This window comes from Naegleria gruberi, assembly GCF_000004985.1.
Source record: "Naegleria gruberi genomic scaffold NAEGRscaffold_42, whole genome shotgun sequence".
NCBI classification, from domain to species: Eukaryota; Heterolobosea; class Eutetramitea; order Acrasida; family Naegleriidae; genus Naegleria; species Naegleria gruberi.
The window spans coordinates 191,195-218,200 of record NW_003163285.1 but is presented as its reverse complement, the minus strand read 5'-3'; the positions used below and the strand labels follow the sequence as shown (position 1 = coordinate 218,200).

General features: G+C 34.6%; 13 protein-coding genes across 13 annotated transcripts; 8 read left to right on the top strand and 5 right to left on the bottom strand.

Annotated features, from left to right (window-relative positions):
* Positions 1-129: 129 nt before the first annotated feature.
* On the bottom strand, positions 130-1,824 carry NAEGRDRAFT_70803 (uncharacterized protein; the record flags this gene model as incomplete). Its single annotated transcript, XM_002674028.1, has 1 exon — positions 130-1,824. One exon carries the CDS (start codon positions 1,822-1,824, stop codon positions 130-132), a length of 1,695 nt encoding a protein of 564 aa, XP_002674074.1.
* A 156-nt stretch (positions 1,825-1,980) lies between these two features.
* On the bottom strand, positions 1,981-3,072 carry NAEGRDRAFT_70802 (uncharacterized protein; the record flags this gene model as incomplete). Its single annotated transcript, XM_002674027.1, has 1 exon — positions 1,981-3,072. One exon carries the CDS (start codon positions 3,070-3,072, stop codon positions 1,981-1,983), a length of 1,092 nt encoding a protein of 363 aa, XP_002674073.1.
* A 342-nt stretch (positions 3,073-3,414) lies between these two features.
* Positions 3,415-5,107, bottom strand: NAEGRDRAFT_70801 (uncharacterized protein; the record flags this gene model as incomplete). The annotated part of the gene is made up of 2 exons (XM_002674026.1): positions 3,415-3,899; positions 3,940-5,107. The coding sequence occupies 2 exons, from the start codon at positions 5,105-5,107 to the stop codon at positions 3,415-3,417; spliced, it is 1,653 nt and encodes a 550-aa protein (XP_002674072.1).
* A 342-nt stretch (positions 5,108-5,449) lies between these two features.
* Positions 5,450-6,343, top strand: NAEGRDRAFT_70800 (rho family member; the record flags this gene model as incomplete). Its single annotated transcript, XM_002674106.1, has 1 exon — positions 5,450-6,343. The coding sequence occupies one exon, from the start codon at positions 5,450-5,452 to the stop codon at positions 6,341-6,343; it is 894 nt and encodes a 297-aa protein (XP_002674152.1).
* A 369-nt stretch (positions 6,344-6,712) lies between these two features.
* Positions 6,713-7,627, top strand: NAEGRDRAFT_70799 (uncharacterized protein; the record flags this gene model as incomplete). The annotated part of the gene is made up of 1 exon (XM_002674105.1): positions 6,713-7,627. The coding sequence occupies one exon, from the start codon at positions 6,713-6,715 to the stop codon at positions 7,625-7,627; it is 915 nt and encodes a 304-aa protein (XP_002674151.1).
* Positions 7,628-7,866: 239 nt separating this feature from the next.
* Positions 7,867-14,141, top strand: NAEGRDRAFT_80736 (uncharacterized protein; the record flags this gene model as incomplete). Its single annotated transcript, XM_002674104.1, has 1 exon — positions 7,867-14,141. One exon carries the CDS (start codon positions 7,867-7,869, stop codon positions 14,119-14,121), a length of 6,255 nt encoding a protein of 2,084 aa, XP_002674150.1. The 3' UTR covers positions 14,122-14,141.
* A 202-nt stretch (positions 14,142-14,343) lies between these two features.
* On the top strand, positions 14,344-14,898 carry NAEGRDRAFT_70797 (uncharacterized protein; the record flags this gene model as incomplete). The annotated part of the gene is made up of 1 exon (XM_002674103.1): positions 14,344-14,898. One exon carries the CDS (start codon positions 14,344-14,346, stop codon positions 14,896-14,898), a length of 555 nt encoding a protein of 184 aa, XP_002674149.1.
* Positions 14,899-15,180: 282 nt separating this feature from the next.
* Positions 15,181-16,482, top strand: NAEGRDRAFT_70796 (uncharacterized protein; the record flags this gene model as incomplete). The annotated part of the gene is made up of 1 exon (XM_002674102.1): positions 15,181-16,482. The coding sequence occupies one exon, from the start codon at positions 15,181-15,183 to the stop codon at positions 16,480-16,482; it is 1,302 nt and encodes a 433-aa protein (XP_002674148.1).
* A 160-nt stretch (positions 16,483-16,642) lies between these two features.
* Positions 16,643-18,397, bottom strand: NAEGRDRAFT_70795 (uncharacterized protein; the record flags this gene model as incomplete). Its single annotated transcript, XM_002674025.1, has 3 exons — positions 16,643-17,590; positions 17,649-18,069; positions 18,192-18,397. The coding sequence occupies 3 exons, from the start codon at positions 18,395-18,397 to the stop codon at positions 16,643-16,645; spliced, it is 1,575 nt and encodes a 524-aa protein (XP_002674071.1).
* Positions 18,398-18,671: 274 nt separating this feature from the next.
* Positions 18,672-20,814, top strand: NAEGRDRAFT_80735 (uncharacterized protein; the record flags this gene model as incomplete). Its single annotated transcript, XM_002674101.1, has 2 exons — positions 18,672-19,863; positions 19,957-20,814. The coding sequence occupies 2 exons, from the start codon at positions 18,672-18,674 to the stop codon at positions 20,712-20,714; spliced, it is 1,950 nt and encodes a 649-aa protein (XP_002674147.1). The 3' UTR covers positions 20,715-20,814.
* Positions 20,815-21,394: 580 nt separating this feature from the next.
* Positions 21,395-22,710, top strand: NAEGRDRAFT_58830 (uncharacterized protein). The gene has a single exon (XM_002674100.1). The coding sequence runs from the start codon at positions 21,658-21,660 to the stop codon at positions 22,690-22,692; it is 1,035 nt and encodes a 344-aa protein (XP_002674146.1). The 5' UTR covers positions 21,395-21,657; the 3' UTR covers positions 22,693-22,710.
* A 990-nt stretch (positions 22,711-23,700) lies between these two features.
* On the top strand, positions 23,701-25,852 carry NAEGRDRAFT_51184 (uncharacterized protein; the record flags this gene model as incomplete). The annotated part of the gene is made up of 3 exons (XM_002674099.1): positions 23,701-24,689; positions 24,749-25,105; positions 25,162-25,852. The coding sequence occupies 3 exons, from the start codon at positions 23,701-23,703 to the stop codon at positions 25,850-25,852; spliced, it is 2,037 nt and encodes a 678-aa protein (XP_002674145.1).
* Positions 25,849-26,918, bottom strand: NAEGRDRAFT_58829 (uncharacterized protein; the record flags this gene model as incomplete). Its single annotated transcript, XM_002674024.1, has 2 exons — positions 25,849-26,436; positions 26,747-26,918. 2 exons carry the CDS (start codon positions 26,916-26,918, stop codon positions 25,898-25,900), a joined length of 711 nt encoding a protein of 236 aa, XP_002674070.1. The 3' UTR covers positions 25,849-25,897.
* Positions 26,919-27,006: the final 88 nt, after the last annotated feature.

Below are 27,006 nucleotides of genomic sequence, written 5' to 3'. Positions count from 1 at the left end.
GGATTTACCTGAAAGACAGGCCAGAATCTGATTATTGTGGAACTGATTAGGAATTCCTCACTTCCAAATCAGGAATTTATTAATCCAAACCAAAAACAATAACAAAATTGATTAGACTAAATCTCATCATTATGATGATTTATCCAGGTGACCTAATTGAATACTCTGCTCAACTAATTCTCGAGTGAGATGGGTCCAATCTGCTTGGAAATGATACTCTTGTAAGTTATCATGAATGGAGAGGAAGAGAATTTCATTTTCTGATATGATTACATCTAATTTGAATTGTTTGATATTGGTATTATCACATTGACTATTAGGAATGCAAACCTCTCCCATAAATAAATTATTACTCGGTATAGCTCTTTCACCCATATAAAGTTTAAAGTGGTATTGATTGGTGGCAGGGTTGACCTTCTTTTCGATAATGAATGATTTTTGGAATGGGAGATAGGTATTTCTATCTGCTAAAATAAACATTTTCCTCTCATGTTCAATCCCAATACTAAGTGATAATACTGCATTAACCCAATAACTTTGTTCAACTCTGAATAGTTCACAGAATGAAGCAGCACCTCTTGCATTGATAGTTTTTGGAGGAATGCTATCGTGAACCACGAACTGCTGATTGGATTTGAAAAATTCTCTAATTACTGATGTAAATTTTGAGATTTGGCTGCTTGCCCCACATAATATCAAATCATTAATAGAATGGATGGTTCTAGATTCTAAAAAGGAATTCAATAAGGATGCTATCTTTGACAATGTTGGTGTAATGATTTGCTCAAACTTTGGTTTGCTTAGTATTATAGAGAAATCAACTCCATCCATCAATGAATCAACATGTATTGAAACATTGAGAGGTGTGCTATCACTATTTAATTTCTCTTTAGCCATCTTACATGCCTCACGAAGTCTTTTTCGTGCGTTCTGATTGTCAAGTATCTTTTTTGTTTTCTTTTTAAACTCCAATTCACAATAGTCAACCAGTGCTTCATCTATCGAATTTCCTGAAACACTGCTATCTGAAATAAATTCCAATAGTTCATAAACTCCTTCATCTACATGATATAGTGAGAGCATAGTCTTGGTAGCTCCACAATCGAGAACCAACATGTCTCTTTCTGTTTTGCTTTCAAAATCGTATGCTCTTGCTGCAGCAACCGTTTCACGAATGGTTCTTTCCACCTTAAATCCAGCCATTTCAAATGCAACCTTAACAAAATTATTTTGTAAATCATTGTAAAATACTGGAATTGTAGCAATATTACATAAAAGTAGTTTTGAATCATTGTTTTGAACTATTTTCCTTCTCAATTTTTCAAACAATTTTAACAAAACAGTAAAAAGTGGAATTTCAATTGAGGAATTTGTTTTTCTATCCATAATCCTAATCAGAGCTAATTTGTTCAAGTTCTCCAAATCATCCCTCGATCTCAATTTCACATTCTCCATTACTATTTGAGTAATAAACCTCTTATCATCATCATTATCAGTCTGTACCACTCCCAATATCTCAATTTCATTCATTTGATTTTCATCCGATAGATTATCAATTAATCTTTTAATATTAATAATTGTAAAATCAATAAATTCATTATCTGCTTTATCATCATAGCCAATTAATTCAAATCGTGTCAGGTTCGATTCCATCATACAAACGATACTGGAATTGAAATGATTTGACAATTTAATAATTTTCTCTTCGGAAATGGAATCGAATGGACATTCGGGAGCATTGGCTGAAACTTTGATGAAGGAATTTCCAAAATCAATACCGAACCAAAATTGATCGACTACTTCATCACTGCCGTCAGTAATCATTTTTTTTAAATAATTATAATTATTGTGATTTCAAAAAGAAATTCATTTTCTTTTATTCAAAGGAACAAGGAGTCAGAATTGTGGTGGAGAAAAATTACTTTATTTGTAAAAATAAGTTCCAAATAAAGGAATTGTTTCATTCACAAAAGGAGGGTATTATCTTAAAAAAATGGCTCCATTTCTGCTTTTTTCACCATTAAAACTATAAAAAACACCTTTTTCAGTACTTGCACTGCTTAAACCACCTTCTGCAGCTCCACTGAAAGAAAATGTTGTAAAACTTGATTCACTCAAATGTCCAACACAATTCCCATGTGCGAAACCCAAACGAAAACCTGTCGAATGGCCATTACATGTTTTTCCATATGTGAAAATATTGGGAACTTGAGTCAATCCAGTTAGGATCTTACAACTTGCTGGTAAATCTCCATTAACACTTGTTGGAGTATTTTGGATGGCATTTCTCAAGCTAGTGGTTATGGTACAAGAGGCACTGTATGGCCAATTGGAAGTATAAAAAGCAGTTTGTGGATTTGTAGTTGCATCTGAGGCAGCTCTAACTTGAGTGGAGTTGGCTAGCAGAGCTTGTGTCTTGATATGGAACGAAGTCACATTCGAGCTTGAAATAGCTGTTGAATCCTCAAATGTGTGATAGTGAATGCCTTCATAATCAGAACGAATACCTGCAATAAGTGTCCACCCTCCTCCATCAGTAGTCATATCGCAATACACAACCATGATCAAATTTGGAGATGGCTCAATAACATAGAGTCCACTTCCTTGATTTTCGTATTGATATGGATAGTCAGGATATCTGTATTGTCTACAAGAAGGAGCTTTTCTTCCATCACCAAACATAAACCCTTGACTTGTAGAGACAATGTTTGAAGTTGTTGAAACAATAGTAGAAACTGGATTTGTTACATTCTTAAGGAACGTGCTCTCCTGAACAAGTAAGGATAAGGCAGTGGAAATCTTTTCTAATTGTCGTTGTCTTGTTCTAATTATTTGGCCATTCACTGAAGCACTCATGTTGAGGGCTGAGATGACATTGGAGAGTCTGTTTTGAATACATGTGAGCTCTGCAATTTCCCTCTCCAACTCATCAACATGAGTCTGGATGGTAATGTTACTGCACTGAGAGGTGGATGAGGCTGCATGAACCATCATACATACGCATGAACATGCCACACAACTTATCACCATTAAATATACCAGTGATGAAGTAGAAGTGGTGAATGGTTTCATTTTTTTAAGATAATTGTGTGATCGCTAACTAATGGAGGTTGGAAATGTGGAAGTGGTTTGGATAAAATCCTCCCAGTAACGAGTTCATTACTGTTTTGAAGATTTATTAACATGCACTCTCTATATTCTATGTGTTGAAAATCTCTGCATGTTGGGACCTAACAGTCGATTGTAACTCCCCTGTATATACAGTTTATTGGCAAATATCAATATACAACCCCTTCCTTAATAAGAGCGGGGTTTTATTTTAGAATATTAGATTGTAATCCAAATGGACCAGGAGTAATGTTTTGAGGAGAGATTTGTTACATTTGTTAAGTGAACTGAATAAATGATTTTTTATCAAATCTTGCATCCAAAATATGCACATTCTAACCTATAGTCCAACAATTCTTGTGATTGCTTAATGAAATATCCATTTTGGTTCACGGCAGCCTTTTGAACCTCAAGGTCATCCTTATGGTGAACATACTTTAATTCTCTACCATCAACTGATATTGCCAATAATGACATTTCCTTCAACGCTTTAAAATTATCTGGTAATTCAGTGTAACTATACACTCTTTTTATGGCTTCTTTCATAAAGTCATAATTGTCCCTTAAGCCTCGTGCTTCTATTTCTTCATAAACATCATCCACAAATGGTGATTCTAATGATTCCAGTAAGAATTCATCATTTACAATAGCCCTCGATAGCAGGTTCACATATAGATTTGTTTGCTTCTTGGCTTTTAATAGAAAATCTCTATCGTTTTTAAGCCGTGTAGAGACAAAATCAATTGAACCACCGTCAGATTTTAAGGCTTGAAGAACCATCTCTTCATCATCTTTTTAACATTGTTAGAATGTGTAATATTATTAACTTACCTTGGAATTCAGAAGGAGCATACTCAAGTAAGCTTCCATTTATTTCCAACATCTCCATAAGGAATTCTCTATCTTGAAGGAATTCATTAGGAATCATTGGAAATATTAGATCAGAATACCGTCCAAGACATTTCAATACAAATTCTTGGTCATGCATTAGCTGATCAGAAGCATGCATAAAAGAGATAGGATCTATCTTAACTGCCTTTAACATAATATCAAAATCGCTTTTCATGACTTCTGGAATATGATTCAAAACTGTAGACAATGCAAAAGGGCATTTCTCTATCTTTTCCAATATGTTGAATAAGAATTTCTTGTCAACTAGTAATTTTGGAGAGATCAACCTGAAAAGTTCAGGATCGACAGCACAATAATGTAGTATAAACTTCTCGTCATTCTCCATCTTTCTTCTCAACGAATCATTTGATAATATTTCCCTGCATTTCTTTGCTTTTGCACTATTCTTGTCGTGTTCGGTAGCAAATATTAAATGTTTCAGATAGTCAGTGTTCGTATCAATGAGTTCTCTAAGAAAGTTCTCATCTTGTTGAAATTCTTGTGATGCACAAGCCACCACATGTGGATTAATCTCTGCGAACCTAAGCAAAGCATCCTTATCTGCCATACAAAAATAAAGTACAATATGTAACATTCTTTCATCTCCATTAAAATGTTTAAATACGTCGTAAATGAAATCAACATCTTGTCTTAATATATTAGAGACGTTCCCACTTGCTATGAATAGTTTTAAGGCTGTTTCATACTTGCCATTTTCCATCTCATAGGCTGAAACAAATTCCTTTCCTTCCTTTGAATTTCCGTCTAAGGTAATATTATACCTTTTGAAAAGTTCTATAAAATTATCTATTGCTTCAGATCTAACTGAACTATCATTCAATCTATTCATAATTCTAACAAGCAAATCATTGTCTATCACATCAGCTTGAATGCAATCAAATACATGTGCATCTATTTCTATTGTTTTAAACATGTGCAAAACCAATTCCTTATCATGGCAAAATTCTATCGGAATGAATGACGAACGTTTCTCAAACAATTCATCCCTTCTTTTCATCCACTTAAGCTTCCCTTTGGTTTGAGATTGGAATTTACCTGTTAGCCATCGATGTTGTTGAGGAAAATGATCAGTATCATCATAGGACATTCCTCTCAACAAGAAATCACTCAAAATTACAGTCACCGATCCATTATATTAAATTCATCATCAAATAAATAATTATTATGACAAGAATTCCCAACAATCCCCGATGAAGAAGTAGATAATGTCGAGGCAGAAGGAGATGAAGTGGAAGTTAATTTTCTATACTGTTGCTTAGGTTGATAAACTTCCGAAGTATCATTCTCTCTGCCTGATTCGATGCATTCCACCTTTCTTTTCATTTTTTTGCTAATAAATCTTAATTTTACAATTCAAATCAATAATAATTACAAGATCAATTAGTTTTGGAAGAAAGAAAAAGGACAGTTGAAATTTGATAACAAAAAAATGAATCATCATCAACGTGTTTCGAATGATGAGTGGATGCTGATTTGTTCGTTTATTAATGTGAAGAGTTTGGTGAATTACATGATGGTTTGTAAGGAGTTTTATGTGATTGGATCGAGTGATTTATTGTGGAAGAAACATTACGATAGGAAATTGGAAAATTATTCGAAAGTAAAACCAGTATTGGAATATGGATATGCATGCCACTATTCTATTTTAATGAAAGAAGATCCGAAAGAAAATTATTATCTTCACTATTTGCAAGTGTGTGGAATGGAATTATTGAAATTTACTGAAAATTATGAATACGAAAGCTATGACAAAATTTTACAAAAATCAGTGGAAGAATTGAAATGTCCACTACCTCATTTCAAAGTGGCTGTTTTAGGTGATCACCATTCTGGTGTAACCGATCTATTGAAGAGGTTGGGTAAATACAATTTAGATAATCAATTCCAATATCACATTTCCATTGAGGGAAGAAAGTTCTGTATTGATTTTGTAGATGTTTCTGATATGGATTATGAACGAATGATTCCTCTCTTAATGTTTGGAAGTGATCTCTTTGTGGCAACATTCCCATTCAGACGTGTATACGGTTTAGAAAGAATCAAATCAAAGTGGCTTCCCTACGCCAATCACTACATGCCACACACTCCAATGTTAATATTAGGAACTCAAAAGGATTTAAAAACCAAAGAGGATGATGTTACTGTACAGAATGCTATCAAGTTTTGTAAGGAACACAAATGCCTGACCTATTATGAAATTTCATCATTGGAGGATGGTGATGAAATTATGACACAGTTTGTAGAGTTGTGTATAAAATCAGCATTAATGACTCATGCAATATCTGTACCAAAAAGAAAGAAAAAGCGATGCTCCCTACAATAACTTCTTTTTACTCCACACATCTTGGAATGATGATGAACATGTACTCCTCAAGCTTCATTTGATGATGTAGGTTTTTTTTAAAAATTTAAAAATTAAAAAATAGTAACGGTAACAACGAGAAAACTTTGGGCGCTCTTGGAAAAGCAACAATAATAAAATGGAACAGCAAGCAAAGGCCTGGTTTGAACAAGATGAAATTATTGTTCATGTCTTTACATATTTTCATCCGTGTGAATTGTTATTGTGTGTTAGTATTTATTTCATATCAATAATATTTTATATAGCTATCGATTTATTCATTTACTAATTCAGAATTCCGATCATGAAGAAGTTTCTAAATCATCATCATTAAATACTGATCCGTGTAGAATGGTCTGTCGGAAGTGGAATGACTTTATTACGAGTGAGCAGTTTTGCAAATATTACTTTTCTAATATTGTGTGTCATGTTGAGAATTTGAGTGAAGAGTTCCCATTACTTTCTCTTGATAGGATTGGATGTGATTTGGATAATTATCAACGAGTTGATTTGTCTGCAGGATCTCCAATGCCATTAGGAGAAATTTTCAACATATTGGAAGATTCATCTGCTGTGAAAAAATTGAGTTTATTGGGATATTCTTGGAAAGAACATTTTTATTGGAAAGTATTGAGTTTAATTGCGAGTTTGAAAAAGATAGGACTGAAAGATCTTGATGAAACTATGAAATTAACAATTGGTGCCTTGTTAGATGATGAAAAAGAAAAATTGAAACTTGTGTTAAAAGAGTGGAGATTACAAAATGTATTCAGGGTTGGATTTTGTTTCCTCTGTACTCATCGATTTTTGGTCTGCATGAGGGATAATGGTGAATTTTATGGCGTAATAACTAACGTCTTCCTTACTCATGCAACCTTTAGTAATATGGAAATTCAAAATGAGAAATTACTATCAGATTTTTTACAAATTACAGGATCACCTAATTGTAATGGATTAATCACTCAACCAGTGAAATTATTCAATGACTTGCACATGGCACTCATTCCAGAATCAAGAAAAGACAAAGCTTCCTATTTAATGAGAACCCATTTCATTAGAGCTCCATTTCTTGTCTTTACCGAAGAGTACACAGAAGAGAAGAGAAAAATCAATCCAACATGGGATATTGATTATTCAGAAATCTCTGCTGCATGGGAAAAACTCTCCACACAACAATTACAATACTATGAAGAACAATCTCAGCAAGACCGTCTACGATACCAGGCAGCAATAGATAACTTTGTTTATAGACTACCTTTAGAATAGATTTTTCGTTCATCAATTACTCTCAGTGTGCCATTCACACAATGAGAGTTATTACATCTTGAAATGCTCATTATGTTCTTCCTTTTAATGATTCCCTGTTCGCCTCCTTATCCACACAAGTTCATCCGAACAGGCATAAAATAGGTGCCGATCTCCAACTCCCAACAGATCAAAAAAAATACAGCAACATTCTTTTGATTGATAATTATAATTTTTATTTAATTTTAATAGGAGAGAAAATGGTGTTTTATGATGATGATATGGATTATGAAGAGGAGGAACCTTGCAGTGAGACAAGCATTCTTGGTGCAAATAATGAAGATTACACTGTTGGGTTGAATATTCATGTTAGGGAGCCAACACCTGAAGATTCTACTGCCATGATTTTACTTGGATCAAAGGCAACTTCTGTCAAGAAGGATGAGGATCAAAAGAGTGGTGCAAGTGTTGAATCTCTTGGTGATGAATTGACAGAGAAATTATTGGCCAGATTGCCACAAATTCAAAAATCAACATCAGAAGAAGGTGACTTTTTCATGAGAGAAAAAACCCTCAAACCTCCAAGAAGTGCTGATGTTAATGAAATTCCATTCCCACCAGAAGAGAAATTGGAAAAACCAGAACAAGTGAGAAAGGAAGAAGAAGCATTGTTGGGATCAAGTTTGGCAGTGGTGAGATATTTGCCAGAAGGTCCAGTTGATCGATCAGTGCCACATATTTCCATCACATTCTCTCAGCCAATGGTTGCTGTGTCTGGTGTTGAAGATGTTCATGATCAAGATTTTTCTTTTGTAAAAATTGAACCATTCCCAAAGAATGGTGGTAGATTTAGATGGATGGGTGCAAAGACTTTATTCTTTGAACCAAATTATAGATTTGACATGTCTACGGAATACACAGTCACTATTGATTGTGAAAAAACCAAGTCTAGTGTTGGAGGAGTATTGGATAAGAATGTTTCCTTTAAATTTGAAACACCTAGATTGACAATGCTCAACTATCTTCCAAATAGTTACCATGCAGTTCCAATTAACGAATTTCCATTTGTTTATATGGAGTTTGATCAAGATATTGATCCAAACCAAATCTTTTCTAGTGTAAATATACCTGGATACTCTTGCAAGCTGGTTCAAAATGATGGCCGTACTTCAGTTGTAAAGAGTTATATTGAAGGAAAGCTTAAAGAATCTTCATTGGAAAAGAGATCATCCTCATTGTACAATTCTGTAAATTACAAATTGGAAAATTCTGCTCCAAATAGACATGTTTGGATTGAAATTGATGTAGCAAGTAGGAGAGTAGCCCTGTCAGAAACCCTCGCTATAACATTATTGCAAGGAGCCAGATCTATTGAAGGTCCTTTGAGAACAGAAAAAGATATTTCCTTCACAGCTACAAACTATCCAGAATTCAAAGTTACTTCCCATACTGGTGGAAAGCTTCCATTGGAACCATTCTCTTTCACATTTAGTAATAATATTGATATTGAATTATTAAATGAGGAACATATAAGTATTCAACCACCTATTGAAAGATTACGTATTAATCCATCTGGAAATTACTTGACAATATCTGGTAATATTAAGGGACGTACCACATACCAAGTTCAACTCTCTGGTCAAATAACAGATGTTTGGGGACAAAAACTTGCAGGAGAAAATAACTTTACTTTCCAAGTTGGACCAGCAGCTCAATCTTTACAAGCCTACAAGACCGGAATGATGGTTATTGATCCTACTGTCAATACTAAACCATCCTTCTCCGTATTCAGTGTAAATCTTGAAGCTATCCATGTCCAAGTTTATCAAGTTAAACCAGGTGATTATTCAAACAATGTTTTCTACTATGATGCTTATTCCAATGCAACATTATCTCTTTCTGGAAAAAAAGTTCTTGACACTATGGTAAATACCAATGGTCAACCAGATGAACCAGTTGATACAGAAATTGACTTGACCCAATACTTACAACATCCAAATGACATGTTAGGTCAACTTTTGGTTGCAGTTGAACCATCCAAAACACATTGGAAAGATAATTGGAAATACAGACCAGTTTACATTTCCTGGATTCAGGTGACAAAGATGGCAATGGATGGCTTTTTCGATACACGAACAGGTAATGTTTACTGTTGGGCCAATTCTTTAATTGATGGAACTGTCATCAAATCTGATGTTAGTTTCAAACAAAAGAAATTCCTTCCATCATTTAGCACAAAACCAGACTCTGAAACAGGAATTGCTGTTCTTAGTCACACCTCAAACGGAAGTGAATATACACTGATTGGATCTTATTTGAATGATACCTGCTTTATTCCAGATTTATACCTTTATCACTACAGAATTGATGATAGATTAGCATATAATATTTTCAACGATAGAGGACTCTATAAACCTGGAGAAGAGATTTTCATCAAGGGTATTTGTAGAGAACTCAAGGTTGAAAAGTACGGATCAAGAACTATTCCAACTCTACCAAAAAAGGGAACTTATGAATACATTGTTAAAGATTCTAGAGGTGCAAAATATCACACTGGAAAATACACCATCTCAGAACATGGTTCCTTTGATATTAAGTTTTCAATTCCAGACAATGTTAACTTGGGCTCTCATTCCATTGAGTTCAACGGTAGGACAATGCATACAAACTTTAATGTACAAGAGTTCCGTACTCCAGAATTTACAGTCTCAACATCTGTCCCACCATGCAGATATATTGTTAATAACTTAACAATTCTCAAGACCCAAGCAGCATACTACTCAGGTGGAGGTCTCTCTGGTTCAAAGTGTTCCTATGTTATCAAACAATCAAAGACAAGTTATACCCCACCAAACTTTTCTGGTTTCAACTTCTCCACTTACATCTCAAATCCATTTTATCGTTATTGGTGTTATGATACTTATGGAAGTGAAAATTACAAACCAGTTACATTTGAAGGTGTTTGTAATTCTGATGGTGAACATGAAATTGCAATCCTCTTCGATGAAACCGAAAGACAAGAGAAATCTCCAATGAACATTACTGTTGAAACATCGGTTCAAGATATTAATCGTCAAACTATTAATGATTCCACTACATTTACTGTTCACCCTTGCAAATATTATTGTGGAATGAAGATTGAAAAGATGTTTGTTAAACCAAATGTTCAAACCAATTTATTCATGGTTACCACTGATCTTGAAGGTAATACTATTCCTGGTATTGATATGGAACTGGTTGCTACAACAACCGTTGAAAAGAAGAAGGGGTTCAGTGTTGTTCATGAATCTGTTGAAGTTTTCAAGAAGGTATTCAAGTCTGAATCTGAACCAGTCAAATATCCTATTAGTTTCGATAAGGGTGGTAACTACAAGTTCACATTGAGAATTAAGGATACAGAAACCGGTTTAACTAACTCTTCAAATAACTCCCTATACGTAACTGGTGGTAAATCAAAGAAGGATGTTGTTGGTTCAAGACTTTCAAAGCAACAAGCCCTCTTGGTTGCAGACAAAGGAATGTATGAAATTGGAGAAGAAGCCAAAATTTTGATTCAATCTCCATTCGACGGTAAGGCTAATGGTGTTGTTACTGTTTGCCTCAATTCTGTAATCGATAATATTCCAATCACCATTGATCCAGAAGTTGGATCAACTGAATTCACTCTCAAAATTACCAAAGAACACATTCCAAATGTAACAGTTAGTGTAATGCTCCAAGGTAGTGAATCAAGAAGTGATTCTCTTGGATTACCTCTCGACCTCCCAAAACAACCTGCGTACGCAAATGGAACTTGTTATATTGGTGTCTCATCCAAAGTGCATCAACTCGATGTATTGGTCACTCCAGAGAAGCAATTTGTTACTCCAGGTGTTGAGACCTTTGTTGATGTTTTGGTAACTGACAAGGAAAACTCTAAACCACAAGCTGGAAGTGAGGTTTGTCTCGTTGCTGTTGATGAAGCTGTTCTTTCATTGACTGGCTATAGAATATCTAATCCTTTGAGCACATTCATAGTTGGTACTGGCCAAAGCTTCTCAGAGTTCTCATTGAGAGACCACGTATTTGTCAAGAGTTTTGATAATATCAACATTCAATCTCCTCCTGAAGATAGTTCTGATGAGGAAGAATGTGATGATGATGAATGTGAATGTTGCAAGTGTGAAGGATGTTTATGTCGTTCCTGTTGTTGTTATGATGATTGTGATTGCCAAGAAGAAGTGCAAGAAAGGAAAAGTTGTAAGAAATCCAAAAAGAGATGTGAGGAAAAAGAGTGCGAAGAATGTAATGACGATGCTGGTGGATGTGAAGGAGGTGAGGAAGTTGGATCTGCCATTGTTGTCAGAAAGAATTTCAATCCAGTTGCTGTCTTTAGTCCAGTATGTGTAACAGATGCTCAAGGCAAGGCCAGAGTGCCATTCAAATTACCTGACAATTTGACGAGATACAGAATTACAGCTGTTTCTACCAAACTAGATAGTTTGTACGGCTTGGGAGAATCTTCAATTGTTGCACAATTGCCACTAGCAATTAGACCTTCCCTTCCAAGATTTTTGAACTTTGGTGATAAGGCAGAATTTGCTTGTGTTTTACAAAATCAAACCCTTATTGATTTGAATGTTCATATTGCTGTTGCCTATGATGGACTCGAATTGTTGGATCCATCCAAGAGAGGTTTGAATGTTAAAATCCCTGCTCTTAAGAGAGCTGAATTGAGATTCCCAATGCAAGCAACCAAGGTTGGTATTTCTAAATTCCAAGTTGCTGTTTCTGTTTCCGAATTGATCAACTTTTCTGATGCTGTTGAAAAGGAACTCAGAGTATTCACACCAGCAACCACAGAAGCATTTGCTCATTATGGTGAATTGGATGGTGATTGCACTACATTCCAACCAGTTAAGGCTCCAGAAAATATCTATCCTCAATTTGGTGGCTTACAAATCACTACCAGTAGTACAGCATTGTCTGCCTTGACTGATGCCTTCCTTTATGTTTACAACTATTCCTTTGAATGTTGTGAACAATTGTCAAGTAAGATTTTATCAATTGTTGCTCTCAAGGATGTACTTCAAGCATTCAAGGTCAAGGATATTCCAAGCTCAATTATGCTTAACTCTACTGTACAATTATCGTTGGGTATTTTGAATGGAAGACAATTTCCAAATGGTGGATTCGGATGGTGGACTTACAGAAGTGATTATTCAGTCAGTCCTTACCTTTCTTGCCACGTAGGTCATGCCTTTGCTAGAGCCAAGATTGCAGGTTATTCTCTCAATAATAATGTTGTTTCCAAACTCACTAATTTCCTCTGTGATATTGAGAATTATATTCGTGATACATATTACTCTCCTTCATCAAAATATGCCATTAGATCATATGCTTATTATGTTGCCGCCCTATTGGGAGATTCAAGAGCCAAACAAAAAGCTGACCAATTATATTCAGAATGTGGATTGAAGGATACTTGTCTTGAAACTTTGTCTTGGACTGCTTCAGCAATGTTCTTTGCCAATGGAAAGGAAGCCACAACAAAATCGACTGAAATTGTGAATTATATTTTAATGAGAGTCAATGAAACTGCTCAAACAGCCAACTTTGTTACAAGCTATGGAGATGAGCAAAGCAGCAAGCTTATCATGTTGCACAGTGATAGAAGAACTGATGGAATTTGTTTGGAAATGCTCATTCATATGGTACCACAAAATAATCTCATTCCAAAGGTTGTCAAGGGACTTTTAGCTCATAAGAAGAAGGGAAGATGGGGCAATACTCAAGAAAATGTTTTCATCCTTCTTGCTCTCAACAGTTATTTCCATGTCTTTGAAGGTGTCACTCCTGATTTCACTGCCAAGATGTGGCTTGGAGAAGATTATTGTGGAGAACAAGTTTTCAAGGGAAGAAATAAGGATGAAAATGTTCTTACTATTCCAATGAGACAACTTACTACCACTGAAGGTGCACAAACATTGGCCATCTTGAAGGAAGGTCCTGGTAGATTGTACTATAGAATTGGAATGGACTATGCTCCTAAGAATTTATTATTACCAGCTCTTGATTATGGATTCCAAATTGAGAGAAGCTATGAGGGTGTTACTGATCCATCTCATGCTCAATTTGATAAGGCAAGAAACTGTTGGAAATTTAAAGCTGGTGAATTGGTTAGAGTTATCATTACATTCACTAATACCAGTAGACGTTATCATGTTGCTTTGGTTGACTTTTTACCTGCTGGTTTGGAACCAATTAATCCTGAATTGAAAGGTAACGCTCCTTCAGGTGAAGTTAAGAAATCTAGATGTTGGTGGAACTATCCATGGTATGAACATGTCAATAGTAGAGATGAACGTGTTGAAGCATTCTCCAGTTTGCTCTGGGAAGGAACTCACACTTTCAAACATTTGTGTCGTGCCACTCAAATCGGATCCTTCATTATTCCACCAACCAAATGTGAAGAAATGTACTCACCAGAAATATTTGGTCGTTCCAACACTATCTTTGCTGAGGTTTACGAATAAACTTTTTATCACAGCACTTTATTTTCATTGTAAAACTTCAGGTAAAAATCCTCATTGTTTTCACTGGTGCTAACTGTTGTGCTTCCACACATAAGGAAAGTACTATTAATCACAATGGCTTGTTTATCGCACAAGTTTGTTTCCAAAACAAAAATCCATGTTTTTGGTTCGAATTTCTACAAGAACAAAAATAACTTTTGCCATCAAAAACAAATTAAAAAAATGCCTCCAAAGCAAGCACAAAAGAGTCCAAGACACCCTCAAACTGTGAAACCAGAAACAACCACTCCGAAGGCCAAAAAATCAAGCAAGGACACAATAACCACACCAAAGACAACACCTACAGCATCATCTTCAAGTGCAAAGGCACCAAAACCGGAGAAGAAAACATCTGCAACATCTACCCCATCAAAATCCATTAGAAAATCTAGTAGTGAGAAGACTGAACCTGAGAAGGAGAAACCAAAAGGAATTTTAAAGAAGGCGTCAATCCAGAAAATTGCCAAAATTCATGGATGCAAGAGAATTTCAGCAGACGTTTATGAAAAGGCAAGAGAAATGTTTGATCAACTGTTGGGTGAGCTGATGAGAGATGCTTCTATAATCACACAATACAATAAGAAGAAGCAAATCACCTTCCAAACCATCAACCAATGTTCCAAACGATTGTGGAATATTACTGTTTACAATGGCACTACCGTTGATGCAGTGAAAGATATGGCAAAGAATGATGATAGTGACTATTCCACAGATTATTGCTCAGATGCTGACGAATAATTGTAAACTAAATTGTAAATAATTAAAAATTATGATTGTAAATAATTGATAATCTCAATAAAATGTCCTCATTGTAATCCCATAATAAAACCTTTTCAATCCAGTCAAATGGCACAGCCTCAAGCCAATAAATTTTTTCACTTTAGATTGGAATCAATGAAGATGACTGTTTCCAGCATTTCTTATCTGAAATGAAAGAATTGTGTTGAGTTTTTCCCTCAGTCAGAATAGAATAGTAACTTACTACACTAAGAATCAAAAACATAATGTAGCAAATAAAAAATGCAGCAACAAGAATTAAGGAAAAGGAAGCAAGCCACACAAACATCATCTGTAACCAACGCGAAACCAATGATTTTAGAGAAGTGTGTTGATGAGAGTTGTTATACGGTTTTGGCAATATTAGATTGTGGAGAGCATGTTCCTGTTTCACAACTATGCAACATTGTAAATTATGGAATTCCTTACGGAACAACCTCCTCACCAATGAAATTTGGAATGGTTTCGGTTGTTGATAGGATGAAGATTACCTCAATGGCTAAGGAAAAACAAGAACCAGTAATTTACTTTAGAAATTCTGATAAAACTGTTTGGGCTCTGGAAGAACATATCAATGGCACTTACATATTCGAAAATACATTGGGTGCAAAGATGATATTACAAAAAGAAAAGGAAGAAACTCGTTCTTTCATTAGTTTAGATTGGATATTTTCTAATAGAGCCAAGAAGAGCTTTACTCTCCATGAACAATCTGATTGCACAGAACAAATTTCAGATCATGTAATTTCAAGTTATGACTCAAAATGGAACTATTCTCAATTATTGGTCTCTAATATTCCAGACGATGGGTCATATTATGTTATTGGAACACAATTTCATAATCAATCTCCTCAAAAGGATGAAAGAATCATTTTGTTTGCGAACTTTGGCAAACCAAAAAAACACTTCAAGACCTTCAATTTATCCAGCTGTTATTTTCTGAACTGCAATTACCCAACACTATTTCTTGAAATTCTAGATAAGTTTGATCCCAAACTGGCAGTTAATAATATTTTAATCAGATATATTCAATTGAGATTTGAGGAATTTCCTGAAATGACACTAGATATGGCATGTAAATATAATAGATTAGAGAAAAGAGGTGAAGAATTATTTTCAGGTGGTCAATATTCATTCTTGGAAACAGTTGAAGATCCCATTCTATTACATCCATTATTTTTTCTGTTTGCATTCGTCGATATGAGGAATGATTCAAATCCTGCTCTTTCTAAAATTGGGAATCATTGTGAATATTTGATGAAACAGGATTGTTTGAACAGTGGAGAGACCCTTGGATTCATAGGAAAGTTAAGAAAATTGTGGGATGATTCAATTGAGGAAGCAATTGTTTTTAACATTGAAAACTTGTCATTTCCAAATATTGTGCAAAATCATATTAGAAATCGAATGATTTCAGATCAATCTGTTCGATTATTACTTCGTGAATTTTCTATCGTTTCTTCGGTATTACAAAGTGAAGAATGGTTCTTTCAAACTGTAAAATTATCTTCTCTTTTATATAATTGGTTTAAATATGGTATTTAATGTAATGTCAGAGAATTCGAATAAATTCTTTTCCTATTCATAATTTTCATAACTAAAATAGTTTTAATCGTCGAATTAATTTCACGATTACAAAACTTATCTTATTCCACAGCTTATTGGTCAGATAATGACGAATAATTGTAAACTAATTTGTAAATAATTAAAAATTATGATTATAAATAATTGATAATCTCAATAAAATATCCTCATTGTAATCCCAGAATAAAACCTTTTCAATCCAGTCTAATGGAACAGCCTTTAGCCCATAAATTGCTCCTGCCATCTGTCCAACAATGGCAGATACTGTGTCTGAATCACCGGCTATGTTAGCAGTCAGCAAGATGGCATCCTCAAATGAGTCTGTAAAAGCCAAATTATGTAAGGCCATAGCCATAGCATCCATTGCATACGAACCAATGTATCCCTTATCCTTTTCTGCTCTTTCAGGACAATACTGATAGTTTAAATCTTTCCAATTCCAATTTCTTGCCTCTACATTTCCATTTTCAACTTGACTCTTTACAAGACAATTGACACTCTCCACAGTGCTTTGGAATTTCCCACTCTCCAACAAGTCAAAGATGTGCTTTTTGATTTCGAGTGGTTTCATAGAGTGTGCAGCTTTGGCAGCATTAATAATTATGAAAGTCATTAACCTGCAAAGCTCTGCTGCTTCATCACCTTGATGAGTTGTCTTGCTGTGCTTGTGAGCCATCCTTAAAGCAGATTCCACTTGTTCGGTATTATCCAAACTCTCCACAAGTTTCAAACAAAATATTGGCACAGGAGCTAATCTCATTATACTTCCATTTCCAGAAGTATTTAAATCGCCTGCATTTGTTAACTCACTTTTAGGATCTTTCATAAACTCAACAATGGAACTTCTGACATTTGAACCCAATCCACATGATGATCCATATCCAGGTGTTGAATCATCCTTTCCAAATGTGTTATTATATCCAAAATAAACCCAATTGAGGAATCTAAGTCTCATTTCTCTTCCATCAAAATTGAACGAGTTTTCATTATTTTGCTCCGCATTAAGACATTCCCTTTGATGAATTTCATCAATTACCTTTTGTACTAGTGTATCCATAACACACAAGGCCTATAATTTTTGATGATTATGAAATTAGAATTGCAAACAAATGAATATTACTACCTACCATACTGGAATCATCAGTAAATTGACCAACTTTCAAAAAGAACTTGTTATGGTGTGGCTTTTTCCAAACATGCTCATCATTCATTGAGGTCAACTCGAAAAATTCCTTATCCTGCTTCCAAATCTTGTCAACTAACCATTCAGATTCAGATGAAACCTTTGGAGGTACTTTATACCATGAAAATTCTTGTGGAGCTCCACAAGCATCGCCAATCATTAATCCCAACAAGCAAGCAAATGCTCTTTCTTCCTCCACCCCCATAACACTTTCATCCAAATAGAATCGTTTCACCCTCTCTGTTATCGTCTTTTTATATTCAGAAAGCAATAATAACTCTTCCGATAACAGATGATCTTCATTATTATTTTCCTCATTCTGATCAGCATTTACAACATTTGCACCACTATTATCACCATTGATACTTGTATATTATCATTAGGATTGCTATTTTCCAGTGTTGTTGTTGGTAATTTAATTCTCTTCTGTAAAATCTCTAATAGCCTTTGATTTGTTCTCAAATCCAAGATGGAGTGCTGATTCAACGAGCTGGCTTTATAATTTCTTGCTTCTTTAGATATGAAGAGTGGTCCTTCTTCAACATTAAAACAGGTAATTATATTCTCCAAGGGAAGCTTTGATTTCTGTGAGGGAGGAACCTCACTATTGCTCTTATTAGATACGGAAGTTGATGAAGAAATTCCCTTCATTGAAGAATGGCCACCAGGCTTTGACTGTTGTGTATTTCCCATGTTGGTGATGATGATGATTGTATTACTACTATTGTTGTTCTTTTTTTGATTTGTTCATCAATAACTTTGTAATCATAGAACGTAGGATCATGTAATTTTGGAGAACATGGTTCATTGTTCTTGCTTTTTAAAAGTATTAAATTAAATATTAATAATATTAAAACATTACAATATTTTAAATATTAATGATCGGAAAAGCAGCATCAAAATGTTAATTTTCCAATCTAATACTTTTCAAGCTTGCATTTAATTTCCTTTCAAACATCACAAAAAAATGTCATCACCAACATTTGATGAATTTATTGATAATTGCACTAAACAATTCAATGAATTATCCACCAGCAATAATACACCATCATCATCATCCAATGCTGATAACGTATCAGAAAAGATTGATCAATTATTGGAAAGACTGAGAAGTGTTCATTCATCATCCTCTTTAGAAACTACCACAACAACAAACGAAAGTAAAATTCCCTCCGATTTTATATTGAGTGCACCACTCTCTGATAAACATTTGAAATGGTTCGAATTGACTCAAAAAGTATTAATTCACAAATGTGAAACTCTTATCAAACAGCATGCTCAAATGACTCATCAAAATCAGGAAAATAATTCATTGAGTGAAATTCAGGATTTTATCTTGCAAGAGTTGGCTCCACTCCATGAATGGATGAAGAGAAAGTGTCTATCCATCATGAGTAATGAAAAAATTGCTCCACAACAAAGATTTCAAGTTCAGGAGAATTATCTGAAAAAATCAATGAGTGATTGGGAACAATTGGTTGGACCACTCTTGGAAAAACTCTCCAATTTAATGATGGAACAAGAATATAAGATGGAAATGAATTCTCTACTCAAGGAGGGACAAGATGTCATTTCTGTCAAGTTTAAGAATAAGGAGGAGGGAAAGGTTGTCTGTTTGAATGCAGATAAAGCACACAGTGGACAATTATTGTTTAGAGAGGAACCTCTCTGCAGTCAGGTCATTACTGACAGTTCAGAAAACCCATTCTATGCCAAGATTGACCATTGCCATCATTGTATGAAAACAATTTTCAGTGAAAAGACAATTCAACAATTTCCATTCATTGGTCAAATAATGAAAGACGAGGAATGCAAGGAAATTCTCTCAGAAAAATTGACCACAGCCAAGACATTTGTTTCATGTGAACATTGTTCAGCAGTGACCTACTGCTGTGAGTTGTGCAGAGAGAAATCATGGAATCAATATCACTCTGTACTCTGCAGTAGAGATCGTGTAACCCCACAATTATCAGACTCTGCCACAAGCAGCAACGCCAGTAAAACAACAGACCATCCAATCACATTACTGGAAAGATTAACTGTCAAACAACACAGAACAGCTCCACTCCTGATTGCAAAAATCATGGCTACAGTATTTACGGATTTCTTAAGGAGTTTATTACGTGAGTACCAAGATATTGACTCCTCTTTACAGAACGGTAAGTGTTGCGGATAATTTTATTCATACATATTCATATTACAATCATCTAAAAACGTTGTCGAATGGATTTGTTTCCTTAATCGATTACTAGAGAGTCCAAGTGAGGATGTTTTTCTCGTATCTTTTTCTAAGGCATTGCATAGATTTGAGAGGTTTGTTCAACATGAAGAACCTCATCCATTCGACTCACTTTCTGCTCAATTAATTAAGGAGAGCATTGAGTATGCGATTCAAGATGGTTATTTCACAGAGTGCAGTAATTCAGCTGAGAACGCAGAATATTTAAAATCTCATGCCCAACAAATTTCTCAAATATTGAATATTTTGTGTAGTGTTAAGCAGTATCGTTCTCTTCATGGATTAATATTGCAAAATTGCTCGACCATCCATCCAATTACAGAGTTGCATCTTGCTGCACATGAGAAGGTTCAAATACGAAACAAGGTGTGCGAACTCTTGCATTGCAAAAACTTTGAAGAGGAAGCTACAAGAACTGAAACTCTCAAATCATTAAGCATGAAGGGAATGGGTGCATTTGCCATTCACAATTGCATGAATCACTCATGTAATCCAAATGCTGTCAGTGTCTCTGATTATATTACACATCAAGTGAGTGTGTATGCCTCTTCAATAACTCCTACAACCGACAGCAATCTATCCAGTAGTAATACTGATACTACTACTACAACAACTATTACAAGTAACTCTTCAACTAGTGCTGCATTATCTAAGGGAGATGAAATCCTCATTAGTTATATTGACGAAAATCTCTCCACCGATGAAAGAAAGAAAAAACTAAAGGAACAATATAGATTCGATTGTAATTGTACAAAATGCTCTGCAAAGTAAATGGACTTATTTCCCCTTGAAAGAGAGATTTGAATATAGGAGAACTATCTCGAGAAGTAACTTTCCATTATTAAATAAATGTGCCCAATCTAATATTTACTATTACAATGAATCTTGGTGTAGATGCCTTGTATCAGATTGTAAATCACCTATTGCATTATCCAAAGAAAAAGATTATACTCAATGAAATGTCATGACAGATTTCTTTCTCAAGTTCAAGTTCGCCTCCTTCCAAATGGGGTCATAGTTTATCTAGTCCAGTAATGTTGGTCATCAACACACATCAATACTACAACCATCACACCCATCATTTTAATAAATACACCCATTCTCAGAACCAATTAGCACAAATCTCTCATGTTAAACTTCACTATGAGGGTAGATCTTACTAAATTCGTGTATTTGCATCTCATACAATAACAAGCTAAAAATCAATTTGAGGATTAAGCAACCTCAAATAAGTAAATTTAGGGAATCCGGCAGTATCCAACCATTCAGTAAAACAAAAGACAAAATGAATGCCTCATTAGAGATTTTAGGTGAGGATTGCTGCACAAAGAGGGCATTGCTTGTTGTGGGTTGCAGACTGAGATGCACAATAACAGCGTGTGTTTTTTAAAGACAACACCGCTCACTACTACTGCAGTACAACAACAAGTCAAACAAAAAAAACAAACGACGAGCAATTATTAAGAGTGAATACATTCCTCAACAGTTCTTCTACCCAACAATAACAACCCGGATACAAGCCTTCTGCCAGAACACAAGCAGCACTTTTTGCTATTATCCACCGCTTTAATTGATACCATTTCTTCAATTGTTATTGTTAGTTGTATCAAGATATCATTCATATTTGTATATTTACCAACCTAGCATTTCCTCCAAAAGTCTAACCTCACAAATTTACATTAACAAAACAAACTAAACTACTCTCTCAATCAGTATGCCAGCCGCAACTCACATTAAATTCTTTGAATACAAACCAAGTGGAAAGGACAAAAAACTGCAAAAGACACAAACAGGATGTCACTCAACCTTTCCAATTCATTTAATAAGGGATGTGAATCAAGCTACAATTCAAAACAGAGATCAACACAGAGGTTCTCCACTGAATACAAGCCACTCTAATGCATCATCCAGCTCTAGCACTTCAAATAAGTCTTCAACGAAAACAGTGAATGCTCATAACCAGAAATCTATTCCACCATCAATACAACAACCACCAGTAGTGCAACCACTAGTTAAACCACAACAAGCAACAAAACCCCATTCAACGCAACCATACACTCCTGTTTATCAAGTAACAAAACCACTCTCTCCACATGCATGTATTTCAACCACAACAACCGTACAACCAACCCAATACTATGCCCAAACACTTCCTTCAATCCCTCATGCCTACCTTAAAACTGTTATACATCCTATTGCAGCTCCTGCCCTTACATCTCTTCCACCCCAACCTGCTCAACATTATGTCGTTCATTACCACCCTCATCAATCCTACCTTCATTCTCGCAGCAGTAACGTTCAAAATTCATATCCAATTCGTATTTCACACGGAATCTCGAAAACTCACAAAATGACACACCCTGTAAGACAAATTTGGCCATCACAACCATTGAGTGAAAAATTCTACGATCTCCCTCAAGATAAGGCGCGACATGCTAACCTTATTTGGGGAAATGCATCTTCAACAGATTTGAAGCAAACTTCAAGTCCACTGAAAGCAACAATATCAACTCAGAATGCTGTTAGTAAGGAACATTATATAAATGAACCTCCTTCCCCTCCTACAGTCGAGCATTACTCGCCCTATCCAAGTAAGATTTCCAGCAGTGAAATAGTATATCCAGGTTCAACACCAACCAATCATTTAAATGTTGGATCTCAAACTCTTCCTTCAATTGCAGATCTTTTTGGAACATCTCAATCGAAAACATTTAGAAAGGCAGTATCAATATCAGATATACTACACTAACAAAAAAAATAAAATTTTAAAATATAAGGTTCCTTATTCTTCCGAATATTAAGAGTGAAGGCAAGAAATCAAAGTGTTTAATGCAATATCCCAATTAAACTACTTACTGCTTACCATTACGACTATACGATATCGTAGTTAAAAATCAAAGTTCCATTTAAAGTTCCCAATAAGCCGATCAATGCCCAAATAATGAAAGGACTCAACAGCTCTGCCCTTTTTATGATAGCTCCCATAACAACCAAATGGTTTTTTAATGAGAAATAAAGAATCTAGGGGAAATATAACTCCTATGGTTTGCTTACTTCAATAATGCACTTTCACCATTCCTTGTTGTATAAAAAATTAAGGTCCCACATTAAAAGAAATGAATTTTCGTTTATATTATCTGGAATAAGAATAATCTCGATAATATATTCTATTATTCTTTATAATTCATTCTCACTGGCTCGGGAATTATATTAATTTAAATCCTTAATAACTAGTTTTATTTGTTTAAAAATCACCCATGATTCTAAACACGTTCTATTTTCTAAAAATAATTTGATGGAATTATTAAAAAAATGCCGCCATCCAACTTTTTTGAATATGAAAAGCAAAATAATCGACTGATTCGATCTTTGAGGGAAAATAAACAATTTTCATCAGTTGTTGGAAATATAATAGAAAAGGATGCCATCTTATTGTTTCCACATGATCAAAGTGTTGCCTTGTGCTTGTCCAATATTAATAATTCCTCTCTATTTAAAAAATCTTCTCCGAATAGTATTGTAGCACCAAGTATTGATTTTCTGCAGAGTCACATTGCAATAGTAAACAAACAAAATCCGAATCAATTTATTACAATGAATGGAATTCGAGGAGTTTTTGCTCCTGATGGAGTTTCAATTTTAATTATTGATGGACCTCCAACTGGAGAGGAATGTATTGCTTTCTTTGAAGAACCATCTAAATTGTTTACTTTTAGAAAAATGTAGGTTTTTAAATTGAAATTTCAAGATTCATATGATGATGAATAGTGATGGACATTGTGCATTTGATGAACCTTTGGATGTAAAAAGCAAAATTCAAATTTTGAGAAAGGGAGAAGTTGATATATCTGGAAAGTCTTCTGTTTCACTGTCACAAAGAGAAACATCTATCAAACAACAACAACCACTCTCAATATTTGGAACATCACCAAAAAATGATTTTGGAAATAACGAAGATTCAGAAAACATACCCTCTCAAGTCAGACTCTATTTGATATCACAACCAATTACCTACAGTGGATGTGCTTGGACTCAAGATGAAAAATCCTATCGTTCATCTAATGACCAACAAAGGAAATTTTCCAGATCCTACTCTATGGTTTTTGATAATGATGGAGACAAGGATTTTGTCACAATTGATAATGTAAATTCACCTTTAGGTTCCAAACCTATTAGTATTAGTACGAGAAACCATTCTGGAAGCTTTTCAAGCTCTGTACCAAACTCTTTATCAGGATCATCCTCCCTTGAGGAAAGCTTCATATCAGATCATGTAGAATATTCAATCAATGAAGATGAAACAAAATTATTTATTAGAACCAATGGATTTGAGAAAACCAAATCAAAAGCACCAACCCCAAAAGAAACAGAATCAAGAATCAATCAAATTATAGACAATCACAATACTGGAAATGATAATCAATTATTTGAAAAAAAGGCAGAACCAAAGGAAACTACATCTGCTTTTAATTCGGAAAAGAAGGATTACAAATTTGATTTCAAGTCATTTTTACAAAAACTCAAAGACAAATCAGTTGTACAATTGACCAGAGATATTAAGAAATTTACTTTTGAAATTTCCAATACTGACTATACACCAGAACATCCACACAAAGTTCAATCATTTTTAGCTCACATCATGAGAGAAATATCATCTCACGAGCAGTGGAAGAATGCCACCGAACAAGATTTGATGAATGCTAGAGAAGGAATTGAGAAATATGTAATGACCAAGATTTATTCCAAGTAAGTTTTCTCAGTTGTTTCATAACTTTTTTACTGTTGCATTATCATTGTTATTATAGAGTGTTTTCACCAACTTTGGAAGATATTGAAATTGACAATCAAATTGGATCAAGAATTGCATTATTTAAACGAGTAGTGACACCTGCAAATCTTGATGTTTCAGCTAGGTTAGTCACAGATCCTCTATTCCAGAAAGCAATTGAAGAATTGAAAAAGATGAGTTTTTACAAGACACCAAGAGACAAGCTTATTTGTGTTTCAAACTGTTGTCATCTTACAATGAATCTTTTAAAACGATCCATGCATGAACAATCAGGAGGAAGTGGTGGAAATGCCCCAAGTGCAGACGATTTTTTACCACTTTTAATATTTATTGTATTGAGATCAAATGTTCCTCATTTGCACTCGAATATCAAGTAAGTATTTTTCAAATTGTTCAATTATTCCTAACTGAAATACCCAGATATATTAGTGAGTACAGAAATCCACAAAGCTTGGAAGGCCATTCTGGATATTTCCTTACATCACTTGAATCTGCTATGGCATTTTGGCAAGGATGTGATCATACAATGCTTAACATGGATGAAACTACCTTCCAACAAATGATAAACTTTGAGGATGTCTTTGGAAAGGAAAGCGTACAACATGCAACAGGAGAATCAAAACAACAATCAAGCAATTCTCATATAGCTATTATTAAGGAAGTACCAAAAGAAGCCATGAATGAAATAACGGAATATGTGAAAAAAGAAGAGAAAAGTCCTGAAAAACTATTATTGGATACTGTTGATTCTGTGAAAACACCAGACGAAACCATCATGTCACCAATAATGGAATGTGAAATCCAATCTCCTCCAAAACAGCTTGAAGAATCCGATTCCCTTTCAAAATCTTCAATAGAAGAATCTGTAAAAAATTGTAATAACAAGACCACAACAGACGAGGCAAGAGTTGACATGGTTTCTTCCCATGTAAACCATGACAAAAAGTGGGAAAACCTTGTTTCATTTGTAAAGAATAACGAAACCATATTCAACGAGTTTAAATTTGAGAATGCCACTGCTGAAGATCTACGATTGAAGGATGTGAATTCCTTACTAGAAGATTACAAGCAGATGGTATCAATATTGAAACATATCAAAAATCAAACGAATGAAAATTAAATATTTAATAATAATTTATTGTCCCTAAGTATTTCAGTTACCCATCTATTGTTCTTCGAATTTAACTGGACAGGTATTCTTTTTCTTTGGGACTTGTTCTTCGAAAAAGAATGTTGAGATCATTCTGTCACTATTGATATTGTCTTCCTTAAGATATTCTGGAGCTGGTTCACTTGATGGAACAAACTTTTCATTATACAATTGTTGTCTTCTGGCCTTATCAGTTGGATAAAATTCAAGTCTGTATTTGTTGTATCCCCAAGATAAGACTCCAAAGATTGAACCCCAAAGAACCATAAGTGATGGGCTACCTCTAAGGAGACCAACTGTTGAACCAGCAACAAATCCTGAAATAGTCTTTTGTGAAACAGATTGTTCCTTGGCAAATCTATCTTCTCCATCAGCATTCTTCATATCCCAGAAAGCATTCATGGCAGCATGAGAAACACCGAAAGCTGTCACAACAGAGAATGGTCCTTTAACAATTTTACCGTGCAGAGAAAGGGCCTTGAAGTAAGGCATACGAGTCTTCTTATAATCGTAGAACCAAGCAGCAACAGTACCAGCACCGAGACCATAGACAGCTGTTATTGGTGATATTTAACAATAGTTTTTGTTATTGTTGTTGTTGTAATAAAGTTTTTAAAGAATATCCAATCAAAGTATCCACATTATTTCCACCATCAGCAAAATATTAATTCATCAAATGTTCCGCGTCATCATCACGACAATAAAATAATTTTCATCCAACAAGAAAAGTAATTGAAACCATCATCATGATAGCAATGTTATTAATAAAATCCATCATTATAATTGGTTGTTCAATTTTATATTGTTGTTCAACAATACACACCAAAGAAAATAAATCATCTAAAATTCCACTACAATACATACCTGACCAGAAAGAGTCTTGAATAAATTGTTCAGATGGCTTTTCTGGACTCTTGAATCCGAAACCCATTTCAGTCTTTCCCCATGATGGCTTGACTGGAGGTGGTGGAACAACAACGCCTGCAGGAAGAGAGGCAAGCAACTCTGTTGGTGAAGATTTATTCTCAGTGCTCATTTTTTAATATTGTTTTCAAAAAAAATATTAAAAATAAATGATATTCTAGTTTATTTAACTCTTAATGCTCTAAACTATTGTTTAATAT